At 47.4% G+C, this 25,481-nt stretch overlaps 1 protein-coding gene across 3 annotated transcripts in view; it reads left to right on the forward strand.

Annotated features, from left to right (window-relative positions):
* Positions 1 to 25,481, forward strand: part of ADAM33 (ADAM metallopeptidase domain 33) — a 99,171-nt gene that overhangs the window by 25,982 nt on the left and 47,708 nt on the right. For 2 of the 3 annotated variants that reach the window (XM_060278329.1, XM_060278331.1), the window contains exons 4-5: positions 17,448 to 17,526; positions 19,362 to 19,438. In XM_060278329.1, the coding sequence (XP_060134312.1) occupies positions 17,448 to 17,526; positions 19,362 to 19,438 (156 nt within the window). The remainder of the gene's footprint in view (positions 1 to 17,447; positions 17,527 to 19,361; positions 19,439 to 25,481) is intronic. The other variant, XM_060278330.1, reaches the window with a different exon arrangement.

Here is a 25,481-nt window from a genome sequence, read left to right on the forward strand (position 1 = left end):
CTTCATGACCCCATGGACCAGAGCACGCCAGGCACTCCTGTCTTCCACTGCCTCCCGCAGTTTGGTCAAACTTATGTTGGTAGCTTCGAGAACACTGTCCAACCATCTCGTCCTCTGTCGTCCCCTTCTCCTTGTGCCCTCCATCTTTCCCAACATCAGGGTCTTTTCCAGGGAGTCTTCTCTTCTCATGAGGTGGCCAAAGTATTGGAGCCTCAGCTTCACAATCTGTCCTTCCAGTGAGCACTCAGGGCTGATTTCCTTCAGAATGGATAGGTTTGGTCTTCTTGCAGTCCATGGGACTCTCAAGAGTCTCCTCCAGCACCATAATCCAAAATCATCAATCCTTCGGCAATCAGCCTTCTTTATGGTCCAGCTCTCACTTCCATACATCACTACTGGGAAAACCATAGCTTTAACTATACGGACCTTTGCCGGCAAGGTGATGTCTCTGCTTTTTAAGATGCTGTCTAGGTTTGTCATTGCTTTTCTCCCAAGAAGCAGGCGTCTTTTAATTTCGTGACTGCTGTCACCATCTGTAGTGATCATGGAGCCCAAGAAAGTAAAAATTATGGATAAGGAGAAGTTTTTCCTCCCTTCTGTCGTAACACTCTAGAACAGGCATCCCCAAACTTCGGCCCTCCAGATGTTTTGGACTACAATTCCCATCTTCCCCGACCACTGGTCCTGTTAGCTAGGGATCATGGGAGTTGTAGGCCAAAACATCTGGAGGGCCACAGTTTGGGGGTGCCTGCTCTAGAATTTTGGAGCTTTCGGGGCAGACAACACAAGCTTTGCCCCCACAATGCAGCGTTAAACTGTGGGATCCCCTCTCAAAGGAAGCAGGGGTGGCCCCCAGCTTGGATGGCTTTAGAAGATCAAACAAATTCATGGAGGATGAGTCTTTTGATGGCTACTAGCCATTGTGGCTCAGCTCTGCCTCCACAATCGGAGTCAGAAGTGTTTCTGAATGCCAGTTGCTTGAAACCACAGGAGCGGAGAGTTGCTTTTGTACACGGATCCTGCTTGCTGGTTTCCTATAGTGGGCACCTGAGTAGCCACAGAACAGGACCTTGGACTAGATGCGTCATTGGCCTGATCCATATTGGTGTTTTCAAAAAGAAAAAGTCCTCCTCTTATAACAAGGAAATTACCAGGACATCAGAGCATCTCTCGGCACCTAAAAGACGTAACAGTTTAATCACTAGGGTGTGAAACGAAGAGAGACATTACAGTGGCCTCCCTGAACCTGGTGCCCTGCAGATCTGGAGAGCACCGGGTTGGCAAAGCCTGATTTGCAATATTAACCGTCTGAACTGGAATCTGCCCAGAACCCTCCTTGCCCCCCCCCCGCCCCGGATCACCTTCCCTTTTGGCCGCCAACTGCAGCCCCGTCGAAATGCGCGGTTGTGAAAACATACAAAAACGGAGCTGGTTTTGATTTGGGGGGAAGCTGAGCTCACAAGGAGAGATAGCCTGACAGGCTTGCCTGAGTTTCTGCTGTCGGGGCATAGCCAGGTCCTGCAAACTGTGGGGAATTTGCAACCGGGGAAAGAGGGGTTCTCTTGGTGTGCCATGGCAGTGGACGGGGGTGGGGGGGTGGGAGGCAACCAAGACCAGGTGGAAGTTGAAGAAGTGGCAGTGTGTGCCACTGGAAAAGAATGTGGGTTTCTCTTCTGAGGAAGGGAAGGAGCAATAAATCAGCTTGTTGCTTTGCTGTGGTCAATCTGCACCTGTGCTTTGACTATATCCATGCTAGCGGGAGCTGACAGGAGCTGTATTGCAAATCAGGGGGACCCCAGGTTAGGGCTAGAGTTTTTTTTTAAGAATGCTCCCTTTCAACACATTTTCAGGTGTCAGCTCCTGTGTATGTATGTATGTGTGTGTGTCTGTAATTGTGTTTATGTTTTGTTTTTTTATGGGATGGCAGTCAATTTCGTTGTACTATGTACAATGACAATAATGTATCTATCTATCTATCTATCTATCTATCTATCTATCTATCTATCTATCATCTATCTATCTATCTATCTATCTATCTATCTAAGATGAAGAAGAGTGGGGCTCACTATGGAAATCATAACCACTGTATGATCAAGCTCAGTTGGATAGATCAGTTGGTTCAAGCATGGTGCTGATCATGCCAAGGTTGCAGGTTCGAACCCCATAGACAGTGCCGGATTTACGTATAAGCTAAACAAGGTTAGGGCCCCACTCACTTGGGGGCCCCAAAAAAATTTAAAGGGAAAAAAACTCTGGATGTACATTTCCAAAATAGAAGGTAAAAAACAAACAAACAAATACTGTAAAATAAAACCTGCATACAGCAACAGGGTTTTGTGTTGTGTAGGCTCCTATTTGTCCTATTTGTTATGTGCAAATGGCTTTAGATACCTATTAGGTCCATAAATTACCATATAGCATATATTCAACACGGCAACAGTGTTTTGTGTTTGGTAGGCTCCTATGCTGCTAGCCTGCTCCCTAAAATATCACTGGTTTGCTCATTTCTATGTATAGGGTGCCTACATTCTGCATGGACTGGTTGCAGGGCAACATGGGCAAATGGCTTTAGAAACCTATTAGGTCCATAAATTATCATATAGCATATGTTCAACACAGAAAACAGCGACAATTTGTTGTCGGCAAAGGACAGCTGGACATATAAAGGGCCCCATTACCTTCAGTAGCTTAGGGCCTCATCAAACCGAAATCCGTCCCTGCTCGTAGGCAACAGCTGCATTTTCCTGCATTGCAGGGGGTTGGACTAGATGATCCTCAGGGTCCCTTCCAACCCCACAATTCTATGATTTTAAGGTATGCAAACGTCAGTGATCTTTGGAAATGTGCATAATTGATTTTCACAGTTGATAGCAACTCTTCTTCCAGGTCTGTTTGAGTAGCCAGAGGTCAGCAAACTTTTCCAGCAGGGGGCGGTTCACTGTCCCTCAGACTTTTTTGGGGGCCGGACTATATTTTTTTTGGTGGAAATGAACGAATTCCTATGCCCCGCAAATAACCCAGAGATGCATTTTAAATAAAAGAAGAAGAAGAAGAGTTTGGATTTGATACCCCGCTTCATCGCTACCCGAAGGAGTCTCAATGCGGCTAACATTCTCCTTTCCCTTCCTCCCCCACAACAAACACATTCTGCTCATGTAAAAGCATGCTGATTCCCAGACCATCCGTGGGCCGGATTTAGAAGGCGATTGAGCCGGATCCAGCCCCCGGGCCTTAGTTTGCCTACCCATGGAGTAGCCCTTCTATGAAATGGGGGTAATTAAGACACATGGTTCTGGGTGACAGGAGTTAAATAGTTAGAAATGGAGGAAGCAAGTTATAAAATATTTTTTTAAAAAGCATAGACAGAAAGAAGTGACTAATTACATTACAATGAGGTTTTGTTTCCATTCCTGGGCCCTCCCCAGACTTTTCTCCTCCGGAGATGAAATACGCCCATCCCCACCGAGGGAGTTTTCCAAATCCAGCTGTTTGGCTTGGGCCAGCCCTATGTAGCTGCAGTCGTAGCTACTATTGACATTGATTGATTTCTATGCTGCAAAATACATATCTGTACGGTGTACGGAATCCTGATTAAAACCAAAAATAGCATAACAAATAAAATCAAACCGAAGACTTTTAACGAAACAGAAGTACAAACTCACAAAAGGGGTCATCTGACAAGTTTGTAAAAACGATAAAATTGCAAGAACTAAGGTGAAACTCGGAAAATCAGAATATCGTCGAAAAGTTCATTTATTTCAGTAACACAATTTAAAAGGTGAAAGCAATATATGAGATAGATGCATGACACGCAAAGCAAGATATGTCAAGCCTTTATTTGCTGTAATTGTAATTATTTGTCATTAGGCAGGCCAATTATAAATGGAATGTAATTAATGAAAGGTAATAGCAATGTTTATTTTTGTATTATTGTAACTATTTGTTTTATTAATGTGGATTTTCCAAAAGAAAACAGTTATAAAAATAAAAATAAATAACAGGTTGCATTACTGAAATAAATGCACTTTTCAACGATATTCTAATTTTATGAGTTTCACCTGTAGGTCTCTCCCCCCCCCTTTAAAACCCCCCTCCCTTCTATCCAGAAAACAACAACAGAGCACTCCATTTCTGTCTTCTAGGAAGTAAGCATTACTGAGTTCAATGGGACCTATTCTCAGCCCCAGATGTGTCTAGGATTTCAGCCCAGGCTGATGTCCCAGCCTGACCCCTCCCCATCCCACCATTAAATGCATGGGTTCTCTCTGACTATGTGATTAATTTTTTGGCTTTGAAATGCACCATAAAATTGCTTTTGTGTCCCAAGAACTGTAATACAACGGTTACTGCGTAAATGAAAACCCAGGAGACCTGAAGGGTGGGACAAAACGAGGAACCCAAGACGAACCTTCTGGATCAGGCCAAGGGCCCTTCTAGTCCAGCATCCTGTTCTCACAGGGGCCAATTGGATGTCCCACTGGGAAAGCAGCAAGCAGGATTCGAACACAAAAGCCCTCTCCCCCCTCCCTTGGTTTCAAGCAACTATGTTGTGCCTCCACAGTTGCAGGCAGAGATGCTTCTGAAGGCCAGTTTCTGGAAACCGCAGGAGGGGAAAGGGGTCTTGTGTTCGGATCCTGATTGCAGGGTTCTCATTGGGGCATCTGATTGGCTACTGCAAGAACAGGATCTTGGACCAGATGGGCCATTGGCCTGATCCGAAGTTTTTTTTTTAGGCTTCCGTGGAAGCAGAGCACAGTCATCTTGGCTAGTAGCCATCGATAGCCCTCCCTGAATTTGTCCAGTCCTCTTTTAAATGCGTCCAAACTTTGCTTGGCATGGAGCATCTCTTATGAGAACTTTTTTCAAAATGGCTGCTGCTGACCATACGCGCCAGTTCGCTCCTGGTGTTCCCTCTAATGGCTTCCCTCCGTGCACCGAGCACTTTGGTTCCTGCTTTCGTTACCGAGGGGCTGGCGGGAATTCTTAGCTCAAATCTAAGGGCGGCTTGTGCAACCTCTTGCTGTTTGGGTCCTACGGGGCTTAGATGGAACGAAACGTGCCAAGAGTTAAAGTAAACACATTTTCTTTAGCTGGAGTCATAATCAGACAAAACACCAGCAGTTGAGCTGGAAACACCAGCAGCGCAGTTCTCGCTTGCAAACATTGTGGTCAGCCTGTCCGAGCATTTCTTTGCAAACAGGACAACCCCAGCAAACAGCTTTGGCGACGTAGCAAACGGCAGGTCTTAAAATCTGCAGCTCGAACGACGCAACCCTGTAATCGCAGCACCATTGTAACAAAGACCACATGAGCAAGAACAGATTTGCCATCATTTTGCCAACTTAAATGTGCGTTGTTGTTGTTGTTGTTGTTGTTGTTGTCATCATCACCATCATCCCGCCCATCTGGCTGGGTTTCCCCAGCCACTCTGGGCAGCTTCCAACAAAAATTAAAAATACAACAAAACATCAAACATAAAAAACTTCCCTAAACAGGGCTGCCTTCAGATGTCTTCTAAAAGTCAGATAGTTGTTTATTTCCTTGGCATCTGAGGGGAGTGCGTTCCACTACCGCGAAGGCCCTCTGCCTGTTTCCCTGTAACCTCACTTCTTGCAGGGAGGGAACTGCCAGAAGGCCCTTGGAGCTGGACCCCAGTGTCCAGGCTGAATGATGGGGGTGGAGATGCTCCTTCAGGGATACCGGGCTATTATGCATAGCTTTGATTTATCTTGTGCAAAGTGCTAACAGCCCGGGAATACTGTTCAGCTTCCCAATAGAACAATTGTGCATCTCCTTCCTTTCCTTTCTCCCCGTTGGATGACTCTGCCCTGCTTGGTGGACTTTGCAAGACCTTAGCTCTCAGCTATCTGAGAAGGAGTGGTTCATCTCCCTGTGTTTTAGTTTTAGGGCTTCATCGACACTTATGTTGGCCCCGCCGCTTTCCCCTGGGGGAACTCGCGGTGGAGTGCTGAATCGGAACAAACGGCAGGGGATTGGATTGCTGTTTGTTCTGAATTAATGCTAAAGAGTGGGTTTTTTAGGGGAAAGCAGCAGATCAAAGGAGAAACCGCTTCAACCCCATGCTTTCCTAGGCACAGGGCAAGCAGGAGTGTGGGTAAAACCCTTGGTTTCTGGGCTCCATTCAAAGGGCTGGCTTTGACCTCTGAAGCCTTTGGCGGACCAGGACCCCAATATCTCAAGGACCGCCTCTTCCCCCAGGAAGTGACCCGGACCCTGCACTTGTCCCCCGAGGCCCTTCTCTTTGTGCCCAGAGGCTGGCAACACGAGAACAGGGCCTTTTCAGTGGTAGCTCCCTGCTTATAGAATGCTTTTCCCATCTCTTTTTGGTGCCAGGGGAAAGCTTTCCTTTTTTCACAGGATTCTGGCCCTTAACTTGAAGGGTTTCAGGTATCTGTGGCCTCTTTTAGAGATCTGTTTTTTGTTTGTATGGGTGTGGGTGTGGATTCCACCCCCCCCCCCAAACGGTTTCTATAGGAAGAGTTTGTTCCAATTGCTTGTGGTGTTTCAGTGGTGTATTTTTGTGAGGAGTAATAATCATAATAATTTCTAGATGAGCTTTCTAGACCAGTTTCCCGTAACCATCAATAAGAATGCTTAGGAAACATTACCAGGGAGGTGAAATTAATGGCAACACAATTCTAAACGACAACTTCCGTTTCCGAACCTAGCATCTTCTGATCCGAGTGATGTCTTCACACAGTTTTCACTTTTCCGTTCCTCTGAAACAATTCCTGGAGGTGTTCTGGGTCTTGCCCTGCAGCCAAGGACACTGCTCTCTCCTGGACCGCAGTGTCCTTTGGTTCCCGACAACCTCCACTCACTGCGCATTCTGGAATGTTATTGCATTTCTTTTATACATAAATGGATTTGTCGATGGGCTGGGGGGGGGAGGCGGTTTGTCACGGAGGGAGAGGCGAGGAGGAAAGCAGAGAAAAACAAACGGAGTCGAGACTCTGCTAATGCTCACGGCGGCTGCCAAGCACCCCTGCTGAAAAACCTCGCTTAGCTTGGAGCGCAGCCGAGGCAGGAAGTGCTTGGGAGATAGACTTGAGCTTGGAAAGCGCTGCCAAGGTTGGAGAGCTTGTTGCGGCTCTATCTCTCGTTCTCTCCTAAGTAGCCAGGAGAAGACGAGAGAGATTGCAGAACCATAGAATTGCAGGACTCCTATATGACCTCTGTTTCTGAGCTTACAACTCTGCAAGCCGGACGGGAAAGGGGTGTGTGTGTGTGTGTGTGCAAGCTTGCCGAAGATGCCTCAGAGATTTGGTCCGCCCCAGAGCTCCCTCTTCCCGCGCAAACACCCCAGAATAGGAGGCTGTTCCATGAGTGCAGTATTGTATCAGCCTTGATTTACAGCCTCTCAGGGGATGGCTCTACCTGTTGTTGGCTCTGGCGCCCCCTACTGCTGGTTCTCCACGCCTCTTGCCCAACCGGTCTCAATGGGCCCCAGGCCCCGCCTATGCGCCATGATCGCATTGCCCCAGTTCAACTCTAGATGGCGATGTTGAAGCTGTGCTCACAAACCTCCAAGGAAGGAGAGGCCACAACCCTCCGAGGTTGTCCGTTCCGCAGTCAAGCAGTGTCGCAGAGGCAGCAAGCTAATCCTCTCCCCTCCATCCCACGGGCTCGATCTAAATTGCGAAAAAGACCCTTCTGGGTTTTGAGAAAGAAAAATAGATGGGGAGTGCCGCACCCAGAGTTCTCCTCCCACCAACATGGCACATCTAATGCCTGCAAATTGAGACCAGGAACTCTTTGAAAACCCCAATCCTACAACACGGTAGACAGACAGACAGACAGACAGACAGACAGACAGACAGACAGACAGACCCCTGTTGGGGTGGCGAAACGGACAAAAATAACCCAGCTTGTGTTTTAGCTAGGGGATAAATCTAAAGAACATCGGGCGTTTTCTAACCTTCTGGAAACAAGAAGGGTCGGGTGGAAATCAGGGTGCTTTGCAACGATTTGCAATGCAGCTAGAGAACAAGCACGCGAACTGGTTGCAGGTTCAGTCCCGGAATGGGACAGCGGCATATTCCTGAATTGTAGGGGGTTGGACTAGATGCTTCTCAGGCTCCTTTCCAGCTCTACAATTCTATGATTTTGTGTAGCTAACCTTCTGAGGGAGCCTATTCCACTGACACATAGCTCTCAACTATGCCAGAATGTTCATCCTTATGCCTGGTCGTTCTGGTGGTTTGGGTTGGCATGGTGATGGCTGGGGGTACCTGTTTTTTATCTCTTTCCCTTATCCTTCATTGGTCTATTACAGATCCTCCAAGTGTCCCTATTTTCCAGGGACAACCCCGGATTTACAGAAGCCCTCCTGGTTTCTAATTTGAGCCCGGAATGTCCCGCTTTTCCTTAGGATGTCCCTATTTTCATAGGATAAATGTTGGAAGGTACGGAGTTTTGTGATCCCCTAGCCAAGGAGAGAAGTAACTATACAACCTTTAGAAGACATCTGATGGCAGCCTTGTATGGGGAATGGTTTTTTTTTTTTAAAAAAAATGTCTAATGTTTTGTTATGTTTTTATGTATGTTGGCTGGGCAACCCAGTCAGATGGGTGGAGTACAAGTAAAATAATAATAATAATAATAATAATAATAATAATAATAATAATAATGATAATGGTGATTGTGATTATGATGAGAACAGGATGCTGAATGAGATGGATTTAAAAAAAGGAGATATGCTTTGTTCTCTCTTTCTCCCTGAACATGGCTGGTGAGATCAGGGGCAGGCTAGGAGCCGCCGCTGAGACCATATAGCACTGATCCTGAAAGCCCGACATTGGCTCCTAGTACGTTTCCGAGCACAATTCAAAGTGTTGGTGCTGACCTTTAAAAATGGCCTCGGTCCAGTATACCTGAAGGAGCGTCTCCACCCCCATCGTTCTGCCCAGACACTGAGGTCCAGCTCTGAGGGCCTTCTGGTGGTTCCCTCCCTGCGAGTAGCGAGGTTATAGGGAAGCAGGCAGAGGGCCATCTCGGTAGTGGCGCCCGCCCTGTGGAACGCCCTCCCATCTGATGTCAAGGAAACAAACAGCTATCTGATTTTTAGAAGACATCTGAAGGCAGCCCTGTTTAGGGAAGCTTTTAAGGTTTGATTCTATTTTTAATATTTTGTTGGGAGCCTCCCAGAGTGGCTGGGGAAACCCAGCCAGATGGGTGGGATATAAATAAATAAATAATAATAATAATAATAATAATAATAATAATAATTGTTAGCTACTTTCTGAGAAGTCTGTGGCTGTTGAGGTGCAGTTGAGGAGACTGGGGTATTTTGGTGAAAGTTTCGTTGGGAGTTTTTGCTGTCGTTACTGATATTAACTCATATTACCGATATTAACTTTTTCTATCTTTATTTTTATGTGGAATTTGTTCGGTTTGGTTATGTAATGTGTTTTATTGATTTTTATGACTGCTTTGCTATATTTGCAATTATGCAAATCTTGTCATATTGTAAGCCGCCTTGAGCATTGTTTTAACTGTGGAAAGGTGGCATACAAATAAAATGATGATGATGATGATGCCAGCTCAGCGAGGAGACCAGCTCCCTCCTCAGGGCAAAAAGCCACAAATGTACCATACATTGGGGATGGCTGTGAAACGAAATAAAAGGCCTTGGGCGGGGGAAGTTTCCTGCCCCTATTGTTCACCTGCTGCGAAGTGAGCGGCTTCCTTTTGCAATTCACCCACCCACGTTTTCCATTCATTCTCTCCCCTCGGCTGAAATCAATGCAGCCCCGAGACTATGGAGTCAGATGAGATGCTATTCCTGTTCTGGAACATTCACAAACCTTTATGACCCTTGCTGGGAATTTTTACTGCACCTAAGCGGGAGAAAGCAGGCAGAGAAAAGCGTTTCTCCCTATCTCTCACCACACTAGAACATCACAGGACATGCTGCAAAGCTGGGAGGGAGGTTTGTGGGTTTGTGATTTCCTGTTCTGTGTTTTCCTGCTGTGTTTTATATTGTGAACCGCCCTGAGATGTGCGGATGAAGAGTGGCGTACAAATGATTAAAATAATAATAATGATAATAAGGTTGGGAGATTTGGGACAGACAGAAGGCAGTCTTTCTGCACACAGGCACGTAACGTAAACTCTGGAACTCACTGCCACAAGATGATGTCCAATGGTGGCCAGCGTGGACTGCTTTAAAGGAGGATTAGGCAATTTCATGGAGGACAAAGCTCTCGCCGGCTGCTAGCCATGACACTTAGGCACTCTGCTTCCAAGGCTGCAGGCATTAATGCTTCCAATCACCACTTGCTGGAAACCACAGGCGAAGAGAATGCTCAAGTCCTGCTTGCAGGCTTCCCCTTGTGGCAACTGGTTGGGCACTGGGAGAGCAAGATGCTGGGCTCCATTGGACCTCCATTGGACCTCCAACAGGGCTTTCGTTTGATGCCCAATATCTCCACGCAGGGCCAGGAATGACCCGTACCTGAAACCCTCAGGGTAAGCCAGCTTCTGACATTACCGGGATTTCAAAGGCAGAATTGATCACCTTTGGCTGGTGGCCCAGCTACGCCCCTATCTGGACAGGGATAGCCTAACTACTGTTGTCTATCGAAAGAAGATAAAAAAAATTCCTTCCAGCAGCACCTTAAAGACCAACTAAGTTTTTTATTTTGGTATGAGCTTTCGTGTGCATGCACACTTCTTCAGATACCTTTGTCTGTTGTCTATGCTCTGGTAACCTCAAGGTTAGATTACTACAATGCGTTATACGTAGGGCTGCCTCTGAAGACGGTTCGGAAACTTCAGCTGGTGCAGAATTTGGCAGCCAGGTGGCTCACTGGAGCAAGACGGTTTGAGCATATTACACAGATCCTGGTCTCACTGCACTGGCTACCAATTAGTTTCTGGGCCCAATTCAAAGTGCTGGTTTTGACCTAAAAAGCCTTAAAAGGCTCAGGGCTGCCTCTTTCCATATGAACCTACCCAGACCCTGAGATCATCTTCTGAGACCCTCCTTTGTGTGCCTCCTCCATTAGAGGTCCGGAGGGTGGCAACACAAGAACAGGGCCTTCTCTGCAGTGGCTCCCCATCTATGGAATGCTCTCCCCAGGGAAGTTTGCCTGGCACCTTCATTATACAGCTTTAGGCGCCAGGCAACAACGTTCCATTTTAACCAGGTTTTGGGTTGATTTTATTGATATCCAACACCCTTTTAGAATGTGGCTCTTTTGGGGGGGCGGGTATTGGGTTACTGCTCTTGGTTTGATTTTATGTGTTGTGGTCTTGAATCCCAAGCCGGAATTAAGATTTCCGGAAGAAATATCAACAACCTCAGATATGCAGATGACACAACCTTGATGGCAGAAAGTGAGGAGGAATTAAAGAACCTTTTAATGAGGGTGAAAGAGGAGAGCGCAAAATATGGTCTGAAGCTCAACATCAAAAAAAACCACGATCATGGCCACTGGTCCCATCACCTCCTGGCAAATGAAAGGGGAAGAAATGGATGCAGTGAGAGATTTTACTTTCTTGGGCTCCTTGATCACTGCAGATGGTGACAGCAGTCATGAAATTAAAAGACGCCTGCTTCTTGGGAGAAAAGCAATGACAAACCTAGACAGCATCTTAAAAAGCAGAGACATCACCTTGCCGACAAAGGTCCGTATAGTTAAAGCTATGGTTTTCCCAGTAGTGATGTATGGAAGTGAGAGCTGGACCATAAAGAAGGCTGATCGCCGAAGAATTGATGTTTTTGAATTATGGTGGTGGAGGAGACTCTTGAGAGTCCCATGGACTGCAAGAAGATCAAACCTATCCATTCTGAAGGAAATCAGCCCTGAGTGCTCACTGGAAGGACAGATCGTGAAGCTGAGGCTCCATGACTTTGGCCACCTCATGAGAAGAGAAGACTCCCTGGAAAAGACCCTGATGTTGGGAAAGATGGAGGGCACAAGGAAGAGGGGACGACAGAGGACGAGATGGTTGGACAGTGTTCTTGAAGCTATGAACATGAGCTTGACCAAACTGCGGGAGGCAGTGCAAGACAGGAGTGCCTGGCGTGCTCTGGTCCATGGGGTCACGAAGACTCAGACATGACTAAACGACTAAACAGCAACAACTTAAGTTGAAATAATGATAATAATAATAATAATAATAATAATAATAATAATAATAATAATAATAATAGAAGAAGAAGATGTCCGGGGGAATCCAGGCGCTTTGTCCTGTATCTCAAGCAAGAAAAATCACGTTTTTGGGCGTTTGGGGGGGGGGGTCTTCCTAAAAAAAGAGCTCAGCAATTTTTGGGGTGTCCTGGTTTTTTTACTTCTTGAAATCTGGCAGCCCTATAGGTTAATGAGGTACTGTATGAATAAACACTTTGTTTGGTTTTTCCTGCCTTTATTGGCCCTGGAGAGGGGAAGAAAAGTAAATTTTCTCTGCTCAGATTTGTAAGTCTCTTTCATGTCTTTCCCCTTGGAAGGCTTTCCTCCGGCTAAGCTGAAAAGCCCCCGAACGCTTTAACCTTTCCTTGCGGAAAAGGGAGCGCCAGTCCCACCCCGGTTGTCTTGGGAGCCCTCGTTGCGGAGCAAAGCCATCTTGACTTTTGCGTCTCGAAAGAGCCTGGGAAAAAGAGCAGGCCCTGCTGTTATCTGCTGGGTCTCCCCCGCCCACCGCCCGCCCCATGGCAGCCCCCCACCCCGAAAAGAAAAAGGTTGCAGTGAATCCCGTAGCTGCCTTTTTCCCACAGCTGTCCGCCGTCTCTCAACAGCCGTGCTGGGAGGCTCAGAGAATGACATCCAGCTCAGCTTTGCCGCTGACAAATCACTTCCTGATGTTGGAGAGGATGATAAAAAGCCAGGAATGGAGACAAGAGCATTAATCAAAAGCAGAGGCCGGGATGAATTCTGAGTCTCTCTCTCTCTCCCTTGCCTGGCTCCCCACTTTCCCTTCAGATCATCAGTGGTGGGAGAAAACAGGCCCTTTGGAGAGGCGCTCAAGGGATCAACTTGGCTACTTGAGCTGATAAAGGGAGATGCCGAGCTGCTGGGAATTGTTAAAGTGGCCGGAGAAAAGTTTTTATCCCCCTCTCGTAATGCTAGAACTCATGGACATTCAATGAAGCTGAATGTGGGGAGATTGAGCACAGCGTATAGTTAAACTGTGGAACTCCCTGCCACAGGAAGAAGGGACGTCCACCAATTTGAGTGGCTTTAAAAGAGGATTGGACAAATTCATGGAGGGGAGAGCAGTTCAGTGGCTAATTATCCATAATGGTAATTCCAAATGCCAGTTCCTGGAGCCACAGATGTGGAGAGGGCTCTTGTGTTCGAATCCTGCTTGCGGGTTTCGCACTGGCATCTGGTTGGCCATTGTGAGAACAGGATGCTGGGATAGCTCAGTGGGTAGAGGGTGAAACTCTTAATTTCAGGGCTATGGGTTCGAGCCCCATGTTGCGCGAAAGATTCCTGCATTGCAGGGGGCTGGACTAGATGACCCTCATGGTCCCTTCCAGCACTATGACAAGACGGGCCACTGGCCTTATGTCCTTATGGTTTCTCTGGGGCTTGCCCTAGATATTTAGGGGCTAGGAGTGGAAATCCAAGAGGCAGCTGCAGAAAGCAGAGAGATGTTCTTTAGAAGTTCTGAATACGGCCCTCCGCTTCTTCCTGTCTGGCCCATTGAATTCTCATCACGCCTCTCTTTGCACTCTTCTTGAGTGTATTTGCCTTTTATTTTATTTCACTTTATTTATGCATTTTTGATTACACTTGGATACACTTGTTTTCATGCATTTATCCCCTCCTGATCGTATGTGGACTTCCCAACCTAACCTTCCTTGACATCCTATTTTGCCCTCTTTCTCTCTCTATTCTTAACTCTGTATTTTGCTTGCTGGTGCTCACAGATTTATCCCTACTTGTAAGTTTATATTCATACCCAGTGCTTCCCCCCCCCCCCAGGGGTATGCAGGGGTACACATACCGCTAAATATTTTGTGAATCTAAATTTGGTCTCATTGAGGGGCAGTACAGCATTTCAATATGAGTAGGAAAATGAGAGTACCCCTAAACATATATATATATTTTAGGAAAAAGCATTGTTTATACCACTTTGTTTCAAATACCCTTCTAGTTGTTCCCACTCACTGTCTTTCTATGTTTCTTATTTTAGACGTCATAGTGGCAAGTTTGACATATTCTATTTTTAAGCAACCACTGGTCTTTTGTCGGGATTGCCCTTTCTTTCCACATTTTGGCATATAATATCCTTGCTGCTGCTGTCTCGTAAAGGAATATATTTTTTGCATTACATTGGTACCTCGGTTTATGAACACAATTGATTCCGGAAGTCTGTTCATAAACTGAAGCGAACTTTCCCATTGAAAGTAATGGAAAGTGGATTAATCTGTTCCAGACGGTTCGCGGAGTACTCAACCTGAAGTGTTCCTAAACTGAAGCGAACTTTCCCATTGAAAGGAATGGAAAGTGGATTAATTTGTTCCAGATGGGTCCGCGGCGTTCATAAACCAAAAATTCATAAACCGAGGTGTTCATAAACCGAGGTTCCACTGTATCTGGAATTTCCTGTCCTATTATAGCTAGCAGAAAAGGCTTCTGGTTTCTTGGGGAAGGAACACCATAACATCCTCTTTAGTTTGTCATAGACCATTCCCCAGATTTTTTGTGATTTGGACATGCATAGAAGCGACTTCCAGTGCCGCTCTGCCCGATTTTTGAAAATCCAGGGGAATTACAGGATATTTCGCCATTCGGGACAACAGCGGGAAACGGCTTTAAAAACGGGAGTTTCCAGCGATAAACGGGAGACTTGGCAGGTATGGGCCACGCCCATCACTCGCATGTGGCACCTGAAAGGGTGCCCAGCAGGCAACGCGGCCCTTGGACTGCTAAAAGGCTGGGAAGTGTATATCTGGGGTACCTCAGAAGTGAGGGGAGTGAGTTGAGGCAGGGTATGTGTTGCTCAAAGTCCAAGGAATATTGTTTTATTGATTGATTTTTTTTGCATTCGTAGCCAACCCTTTTTTCTCCCCTTCCTCTCTTAATCCTCACAACAACCCTGGGAGGTGGGCGAGGCCGAGAGTCAGGGAAGAACCCCCAAGTTCACCCAGCAAGCTTCACGACAATTCGAACCCTGGTCTCTCCCAGGTCCTGTTTATTTCTTTTCCTTTTCTATTTATTTATTACATTTGTAACCCACTCGGGGTGGTTCGCAGCATATTCTGACACTCTAACCACTAAACCCCACTTCCTGCACCCGATCCTCTGCAGACCGACTCTCGCAAATGGCCCCATCCTGCCTACTCTGAGCGACTCTCTTGTCTCCAAGTTCTGGGACTGCGATGTCCGGAATTGTGCCACATCAGCCGGCGTTACTCACACCTCCTTAATCTGTGAAAACCACTTAAACCAGCTTTCCTGGGGTAAAGGAATCATCCCTTAGTTATTTAAAACAAAATTAGTACCCAGGATCTACATCAGTGACTGCGGGACAAGCCTGGATGTGGAAGGTTTTCCTTTATGAAATCATCCTCCCTCTCGTTTCTTGTGTCTGGCCCTGAGACAGGAACCCAGGGGGGGGGGGAGGGCACGAGGAGTTAATCTCAGTGGTATTTTTTTTGGGTGGGGGGGGGGAATTGTGATTCATCAGAGAGAGATCCTCTCCGACTCCCCGGGTGCCTGGCTTAGCAGGAAAACTGCCACATCGCTCCATTTAAGGCAGTACTTAAACTGACCCCTTTGGTTGTGTTTTCTGTTCTGGAGACAGTGGGGTTTGGGGGGTGGGAAGAATTCTTGGTCTCTCGAATCCAAGGAAAATGGAGCAGCTTTTCTGTTAGTGGCGACCTTAGTTCAGAAACCTGCAAAAATCCTTTACTTCAGGCAGAGCCAAGTGGGATTTGGGGGGGGGGATAAATGCCATTTAAATGCAACTGAGAGTTCCTGTGTGGACAGTCTGTTTGCTGAACAACACCTGAATTCATTTGAAATTGTTTTATACGTGCCATCAGGGCCGCCTTTGCCGCGCGGAAACCATGCTGCGCCCTGCAAGGGCGGGGGCGCGGAGCGATCTCCGCCCCTCAGAACCAGGGTGCGCGACCTGCTCAAGACTGCCCTGCGTGCCATTGTTTTTGCATTTGCCACTGTTTTCTTTTTTTATGTGCAGTGCTTTTGTACATGGTTTCTGTTGCATTCTGTTGAAAATGCTTTGAGATGCTTCCTTATTCCTGCAGGGCATGTGGTTGGGCTAGAACCCGCTAGATGACCCTTGGGGTCCCTTCCAATTCTACAAATTAATAATAATAATAATAAAATAATAATAATAATAATAATTTATTATTATTTGTACGCCGCCCATCTGGCTGGGTTTCCCAAGCCACTCTGGGCAGCTTCCAACAAAGATTAAAATACATTAAAATGTCACACATTAAAAACTTCCCTAAACACGGCTGCCTTCAGATGTTTTCTAAATGTCAGGTAGTTGTTTATCTCTTTGACATCTGCTGGGAGGGCGTTTCACAGGGCGGGCGCCACTACCGAGAAGGCCCTCTGCCTGGTTCCCTGTAGCTTTGCTTCTTGCAGTGAGGAAACCGCCAGAAGGCCCTCGGTGCTGGACCTCAGTGTCCGGTCTGAACGATGTGGGTGGAGACACTCCTTCAGGTATACTGGGCCAAGGCCATTTAGGTCTTTAAAGGTCAGCACCAACATTTTGAATTGTGCTCGGAAACATCCTGGGAGCCAATGAAGGTCTTTCAGGACCGGTGTTATATGGTCCTGGTGGCCACTCCCAGTCACTAGTCTAGCTACCGCATTCTGGATTAGTTGTAGTTTCTGGGTCACTTTCAAAGGTAGCCCCACGTAGAGTGCATTGCACTAGTCCAAGCGGGAGATAACCAGAGCACTCACCACTCTGGCGAGACAGTCTGCAGGCAGGTAGGGTCTCAGCCTGCGTACCAGATGGAGCTGATAGACAGCTGCCCTGGACACAGAATTGACCTGCGCCTCCATGGACAGCTGTGAGTCCAAAATGACTCCCAGGCTGCGCACCTGGTCCTTCAGGGGCACAGTTACCCCATTCAAAACCAGGGAGTCCCCCACACCCACCCGCCTCCTGTCCCCCACGAACAGTACTTCTGTCTTGTCAGGATTCAACCTCAATCCGTTAGCCGCCATCCATCCTCCAACCACCTCTAGACACTCACACAGGACCGTCACCGCCTTCACTGGTTCTGATTTGAAAGAGAGGTAGAGCTGGGTATCGTCCGCATACCGATGGACACCCAGCCCAAACCCCCTGATGATCTCTCCCAGTGGCTTCATGTAGATGTTAAAATGCATGGGGAGAGGACATGAAACATGAGTAATGATAAAAGGTTATGGATAGGAACTTCATCACAGATGTTTCTTCCAAGAGCTCACTCCCCCTTTCTTTCCCAGCAGGCTGCTATCACCAGATTATACGGAGACCCATTATGCAAAGGGGGGGCAGCCCATGACTGTCTCACCCAACCTCACGGTAAGTAAGATGCGTCAGGCTGGGGAAATTGGCGGTGTTGGGAGGTGCAGCGGCAGGGCAGCGCTTAATTCCTTTATCAAGTGCATTGATGGGCCACCCAATGGCCGCCTTCTCTGGATGGCTTACAAAGAGGAACACTTGAAACACAATAAAAAAATTCCTTCAGTAGCACCTTAAAGACCAACTAAGTTTTTATTTTGGTATGAGCTTTCGTGTGCATGCACACTTCTTCAGATACACAGATACAATCGTGTATCTGTGTATCTGAAGAAGTGTGCATGCACACGAAAGCTCATACCAAAATAAAAACTTAGTTGGTATTTAAGGTGCTACTGAAGATTTTTTTTTATTTTGTTTCGACTCAGACCAACACGGCTACCTACCTGTAACTTGAAACATAGTAACATGAGCTTCCAGGAGGAGGAAACCGCCAAACTGATAGAGAAGATAAAGCTGGACAGCAAAGATCAATTTAAAATGTGGGTTGTTTTTGTGTGTGTGTGTGTGTGTGTTATTGGGTTGTTGTTTTTATTTTGATTATGCATTTTGTGGCTTTATGTTTTGATTTTATTCTGTGAACCGCCCTGAGATCTCCAGGTATAGGGCGGTATGTAAATTTAACAACAACAACAAGAGTGGTAAGTAAACAAATGCCAGCATAAAACAGAGAGGCAAAACAATCTCATGCAGTGGGCAGCGAATCCCAAGAGGAGGCGCCGGCAAAAATCACGATGTGGGAAAAACCGCGGAGCCGGCCGATGCCCCTACATTGCTCCATCCTTATGCTCCATCCTCAGTTTAGCTGGTGATATATCACTGTGCTGGAAACCAGATACCTTGCAGTTCTATTTCTCACACCCAAAGGTTGGTCCAGGGCAGGGCAGCAGACAAGCCTTGCAGGATCCTGCCGGTAGATTGTCCAGTCCAACATCCTGTTCTCACAGTGGGAGATGTGCACCAGTGTGTGGCAGCAACAGTGTTTTCCTAGCTGCTGTTCGTCTCAAGTTTCTCGTCCTTGTGGTTGCAGAGAAAAATTCATAAACATGCTGGCCGCTGGGGAAAGCTCAGAAATTAGGATGGCCCCTCCATCTCAGTGGTGGGTGAAGAGAGTTTATTTGTGAAGGTACAGAAGCCCCAGCCTGGAGTAAATTAAGAGATTGCTTTGGGATGACTAATCCTGCAAACCAATCATAATTTTTTCATGACCACTTAACATGGCTTAGTTGGCCCTTAATTTGCTCATTGCCATCATTTATTGATTTTTAATGCTCTGTAAGAATACACAATGTCCTGAAGCATGGCCTAATGGCATGATTTCGGGATCTGGGGTCAGTAACGGGCTGGACAAGGGCCAATAGAGCCTGATAACGACAGCTGTTGGTAAGTGCTGGGAAACATGGATGGGAAAGAGTGTGTGTCCTGTTTTGCATGCCCGCTGGATGACAAGTTCACTGCCTAGAGCAGATATTTAGACCTAGGGTCCTCAGATGTTGTTGGATTACAGCTCCCGTTGTTCCTGGCTAGCAGGACCAGTGCTCAGAGATGATGGGAGTTGTAGTCCCAAACATCCGGTGGGGACCAGGTTGGCAAAGGCTGCCCTGCAGAAACTAGTATTCAAAGGTATACTTCTCCTGAACCTGGAAGCTCTATACAGCAAAATCCACATAGCACATGGAGAATGGGGCTGCTTATATTCAGCCTGCAATTAAAAGCGAGAAAGTGGAAATAATAATAGCAATAAATTTTTTCAGATTTGTGTATAAAATCCGCACAATTTTCCCTGCAGAAAACAACCAGCCTAACCAACAATTCCCATCTATTCCCTCTGATTCCAGGAACACTGCTACTACCATGGCCACGTCCGAGGGTACGAAGGCTCCTGGGTGGTCCTCAGTACCTGCTCTGGAATCAGGTAAGAAAAGTGATGCAGGGAGACTGGGTTCTAATAGTCACTGGCCCTCCCTGTGAGAACGGCTGCTTCTTACCATACTTATGGACATTGCTGATATACCTAAATACTTCCAGGCAACTTAGACAGAGCTTCCTTGTTCTCCCACCATATCAGTCTTGGAACTGACCAGCGATTGTGTCTAGCGTTTATCTTTGGCCTGGTTGAATTTTGTTTGTCTGTTGATGTGAAAATGGCCCCTGAAGATTGTATTCATTTTTGGGGTGTGGGGGGGTGGGTGGGGGCGGATTTAAAGACTTCTTCGCCATGGTAGTTTTGCCTTAAAATATAATATAATTGTGAAGTTGGAAGGGACCCTGAGGGTCATCCAGTCCAACCCCCAGCAATGCAGGAGGAATATGCAGTTGTTCCATGCGGGAATCGAACCTGCAAACTTGGCACTCTAATCAACTGAGCTATCACCATGTATTCATTAATTACATTTATTTTGTTGTTGTTTAGTCATTTAGTCGTGTCCGACTCTTCGTTATCCCATGGACCATAGCACACCAGGCACTCATGTCTTGCACTGCCTCCTGCAGTTTGGTCAGACTCATGTTCGTAGCTTCGAGAACACTGTCCAACCATCTCATCCTCTGTCGTCCCCTTCTCCTAGTGCCCTCTATCTTTCCCAACATCAGGGTCTTTTCCAGGGAGTCTTCTCTTCTCATGAGGTGGCCAAAGTATTGGAGCCTCAGCTTCAGGATCTGTCCTTCCAGTGAGCACTCAGGGCTGATTTCCTTCAGAATGGATAGGTTTGATCTTCTTGCAGTCCATGGGACTCTCAAGAGTCTCCTCCAGCACCAGAATTCAAAAGCATCAATTCTTCAGCAAAGCCTTCTTTATGGTCCAGCTCTCACTTCCATACATCACTACTGGGAAAACCATAGCTTTAACTATACGGACCTTTGTAGGCAAGGTAATGTCTCTGCTTTTTAAGATGCTGTCTAGGTTTGTCATTGCTTTTCTCCCAAGAAGCAGGCGTCTTTTAATTTCGTGACTGCTGTCACCATCTGCAGTGATTAAGGAGCCCAAGAAAGTAAAATCTCTCACTGCCTCCATTTCTTCCCCTTCTATTTGCCAGGAGGTGATGGGACCAGTGGCCATGATCTTGGTTTTTTTGATGTTGAGTTTCAGACCATACTTTGCACTCTGCTCTTTCACCCTCATTAAAAGGTTCTTTAATTCCTCCTCACTTTCTGCCATCAAGGTTGTTTCATCAGCATATCTGAGGTTGTTGATATTTCTTCTGGCGATCTTAATTCCGGCTTGGGAGTCATCCATTCCAGCCTTTTGCACTATGAATTCTGCATATAAGTTAAATAAGCAGGGAGACAATATACAGCCTTGTCGTACTCCTTTCCCAATTTTGAACCAATCAGTTGTTCCATATCCAGTTCTAAGTGTAGCTTCTTGTCCCACATAGAGATTTCTCAGGAGACAGATGAGGTGATCAGGCACTCCCATTTCTTTAAGAACTTGCCATAGTTTGCTATGGCTGACACAGTCAAAAGCTTTTGCATTGGGGTGTTTTATGGGAAGTGATTTGCAAAATAAGGTCATATAAACCGTTTTCTCACCAAACTGGTACCACAGGGTGGGGGTATGTGTTTGGATCCTGGCTGGTTTGGGGGAAATCCCATGGTGACTTTTCCCCTTGCCTAAACCCCGATGGAGGAACGAAATGACCTCGAGTGGCTTATGACAAGGGTCTTTGGAATGTTATCTAGAGAGCAATGGGATTAGGCCCAAGGCGATCAGGCAATTGAACTTTATCTCATGAAAGCCAGTTGAACAATCGCACAGAGTCATTCTGTCCCTGAAATGGAGATGGGTGGGGGGTGGGGGTGGGTCTTGGTAGTTCCTCCACTCTCTGAAGCTCAAGCAGAGCCCCATGGGAGAGGGCCTTTTCTGTGGTGGCTCCTGACCTGTGGAACTCCTTTCCACAGGTGAAAGGAGGAAATACCTGGCACCTTCATTGCACAGCTTCCGGAGGATGCTGAAGGCTCACCCCTTTGCCCTCGCTCGCTCACCTTGTTTTTAGGACTGCAAGTCCTTTTAAATTGCTTCCAGTACAGTATTGTGCGATAAATTTAAAAAGCAACCTTTTTCACACACCCCGAGGGCCGCATTCCCATTCCAGGGTGGTGGAAATGTGCTGGTGGGCGTGGCCAGACACAAAAGTGGGCGGAGCAATTGGTGTGTCTGGTCCCTCCGTCCGGCAGGCTGTGATTCCAGCAATGCAAAAGTAAAGGGCCACATAGAATAAGAGAGCTGGAAGGGACCCCCAGGGACATCTAGTCTGACCCCCTGCCTTTATTTATTTATTTATTTATTTATTTAATTTGTAAATCGCCCTTCCTCTGAAGATGCCGGGGCAGTTTGCAGCAGAAAATTACAAAAAGGAGAATACAAAACACGTAAAATGAAGCCACAAAACTACAAATACTTCTCCATCCAGGAAAACATAGTTTGAGGTCTCTGTGGCACAGTGGGTCAGAGTGTCAGGCTGTTAACCAGGAATGCTGGTGGTTCGAGTCCACCCAGGGACGGCTGTGGGCAGGACCCCTGCATTGCAGGAGTTGGGCTAGATGACCCTTGAGGGTCCCTTCCGACTTTCCAGTTCTGTGATTCTGTGTTCCAGCCGGGCCAAAGTGCTTGGGAAGGATGCACAGCAACGCTGGCGAGGGGTGTAGCCCCGAGGCACAGTGTTTTTTGGTGGGGAGCATCTCGAGGGCCTGAGAGGGAGGCTGCATTTGACCCCCAGGCCTGAGGTGTCCCAGCCCTGATAGAGCACATCTTGCTTAATGGCAGCCCAAACCTTCCCACTGGGAGAATTGCCATGCGCTATGACCTCAAGGAGCCGTGTCTTCCCTCCCTACAACTAACTCCCCAGAGGCCCTGCGGATGCTGTCAACAACAATTCTTCTGGCTGTGGAAAAATTGTGAGAGCTGAAGGCCAAGGGGGAGGGGGAGGAAGTGAAGAGGGGTGCTCAGCACCCCAAATATGCTCCCCCCACTTGTCTATCACTCCCAACCCCACAGCTCCTTTCACAAGAAAGGAGATTCCGACTGAATATCAGGAAGAGCTGTTTGAGAGGGGAACGGTCTCTCTTGGGAGATGGCGGACTCTCCTTCCTTGGAGGTTTCGAAGCAGAGGTTGGATGGCCACCCGTCATGGATGCTTGAGCCGAGATCCCTGCATTTTAAGGGGGGTGGGCTAGATGACCGTTGGGTGTCCCTCCCAACTCCACGACTCTAGGATTCCGTGACTCAAAATAACTCCTTGGGCTGAGCGGCATCTTTAGGAATGCCGGCGGGTGAGGTCATCTCTCAGCTATGCAGGCACACTCTCTTACACATACACTAAACTCCTTCTCGAGTCAGGATGTCGGCGGACACTCAGATGACTGGCGCTAGCTGGAGAGTCGCCCTGTGTCCTTCTCACATGGGGTGCAGCTGAACTGGGAGGGTGGTCTAATCTCTTGCAGATCCCATTTCTTGCAGAGATCCCGCTTTTCCTGCAGAAGGTCTCGGGTTCAATTCCTGCTGCCAAACAGGGCTGGGAGAGCTGCTGCAAGTCAGTGTACTCAAATGACTCAGTCAAATGGGGCCTGACTCACTATAAGGCACCTTCTTGTGTCCTGTCTGTCTGTCCTTTCTTCAATCATAGAATTGTAGGGCTGGAAAGGGATCCTGAGAATCAGCTAGGTCCCACCCCCCCTGCAATGCAGGAATATGCCGCTGTCCCATTCCGGGATCGAACCTGCAACCAGTTCACGTGCTTGTTCTCTAGCTGCATTGCAGATCGTTGCAAAGCTCCCTGATTTTCCACCCGACCCTTCTTGTTTCTAAATGTTTAAAAAATGCCTGAGATTCTTTAGATCAGTGTTGGCCAGACTTGGCCCTCCAGCTGTTTTTGGACTACAACTCCCATCATCCCTAGCTAACAGGACCAGTGGTCAGGGATGATGGGAATTGTAGTCCCAAAACAGCAGGAGACTCAAGTTTGGTAAATTTGTTTGAATCTCTTTACTTAAGCCAGGCATCTCCAAACTGCGGCCCTCCAGATGTTTTGGCCTACAACTCCCATGATCCCTAGCTAACAGGACCAGTGGTCAGGGATGATGGGAATTGTAGTCCCAAAACAGCAGGAGACTCAAGTTTGGCCAACACTGCTTTTGATTTATCTCCTAGCAAAAACACAAGCTGGGGGATTTTCGTCCGTTTCCTCACCCCAACAGGGGTCTTTCTTTCTTTCTTTCTTTCTTTCTTTCTTTCTTTCTTTCTTTCTTTCTTTCTTTCTTTCTTTCTTTCTTTCTTACCGTGTTGTAGGATTGGGGTTTTCAAAGAGTTCCTGGTCTCAATTTGCAGGCATTACATGTGCCATGTTGGTGGGAGGAGAACTCCGGGTACGTCTCTCCCCATCTATTTTTCTTTCTCAAAAACCAGAAGGGTCTTTGTGGCAATTTAGATCGGGTCTGTGGGATGGAGGGGAGAGGGTTAGCTTGTTGCCTCTGCGACACTGCTTGAGTGCGGAACGGACAACCTCGGAGGGTTCTGGGCTCTCCTTCCTTGGAGGTTTGTGAGCACAGCTTAAACATCGCCATCTAGAGTTGAACTGGGGCAATGCGATCCTGGCGCATAGGCAGGGCCTGGGGCCCATTGAGACCGGTTGGGCAAAAGGCGTGGAGACCAGCAGTAGGGGGCGCTAGAGCCAAGAACAGGTAGAGCCATCCACTGAGAGGCTGTAAATCAAGGCTGATACAATACTGCACTCATGGAACAGCCTCCTATTCTGGGGTGTTTGCGTGGGAAGAGGGAGCCCTGGGGCGGACCAAATCTCTGAGGGATCTTCGGCAATCTTGCACCCCCCCCCTTCCCCATCCGGCTTGCAGAGTTGTAAGCTCAGACCAGCCACAACAGAAGCACAGACATTCCTTTCCCCTGGAGTAATTGTGGAAAGCCAGAACAACATAGTTTGGGAGAAACAGAGTTTTTAGCACTGGAATGTGGAGGCTGGGTGAATTTATTCATTGTTTGCTTTGTCTCGACCTATCACCCCAGAAACACCAGCCCTGGCTCTGGTGTGGCTCACAACAGCCCTGCGAGGTGGACTTGGCTGAGATGTGGGGACTGGGCAACATCGTTTGCCTTCAGCTTCATGGCTGAGTGGAGCGTTTTGCTCCTGAGCCTCCCCAGGTTTGAGTCCCGTCTTTTAGTTTTTTTCTCCTGCCACCTCCTCCAGCAAAATTTCGAATCACGCAGGGTTTGCTTTGCAATGGTGAAAGCTCCAGGTTCGCGGGCATCTCCTGTTTAAATACACAGGTGAGCTGGCAGGCTGGAGGAAATGATTGCTTGAGAAGGCGGCTACTGGCGAAGTTGTTTTTTCCACTATTATCAGCGTCATTATCACCCCCCCATCCGCTTATTACTGCTTTCCACACAACCATTTCAAGGGGATGCGCAAGAAAAGCGACAGAAAACACTTAAAACACACGCAGAAAACCCAGCAGATATATTTAAAACAGAAACAATGCAGAATACAATGGCAGAGACCCCTTCACCCAACTGGGAAAGCCCACATTGGAACAAAAACACCATCCATTTTTTTTCTGGGCACCTGCCATAGAATTGAAGAGTTGGACAGGAACCCAAAGGTCATCTAGTCCAACCCCCTGCAATGCCGGAAAAACAAGGGGGCACAGGTTGCGTTCAGGTCCTGCTTTCTGGCTTCCCGTCCTGGTTGGCCTGATCTGGCGGGGCCCATTTTATTTCATTTATTTATGTAATAAAATTGTTTGATTGTAAAAGAAGCCGCAACCTCAACGTGGTTCTTGTTATGTCCCTCACTGGATCACTGCAATGCGCTCTGCGTGGGGCTTCCCTCGCACCTGATCCAGAAGCTGCAGCCAGTGCAGGATGTTGCAGCACAATTGCTGACAGGAGGGAGACCTCGGCAGCATAACACACACACACACACCCCGTACTCGGAGGTCTGCACCGA

Source organism: Zootoca vivipara, chromosome 9 (assembly GCF_963506605.1).
Source record: "Zootoca vivipara chromosome 9, rZooViv1.1, whole genome shotgun sequence".
Lineage (NCBI taxonomy): Eukaryota > Metazoa > Chordata > Lepidosauria > Squamata > Lacertidae > Zootoca > Zootoca vivipara.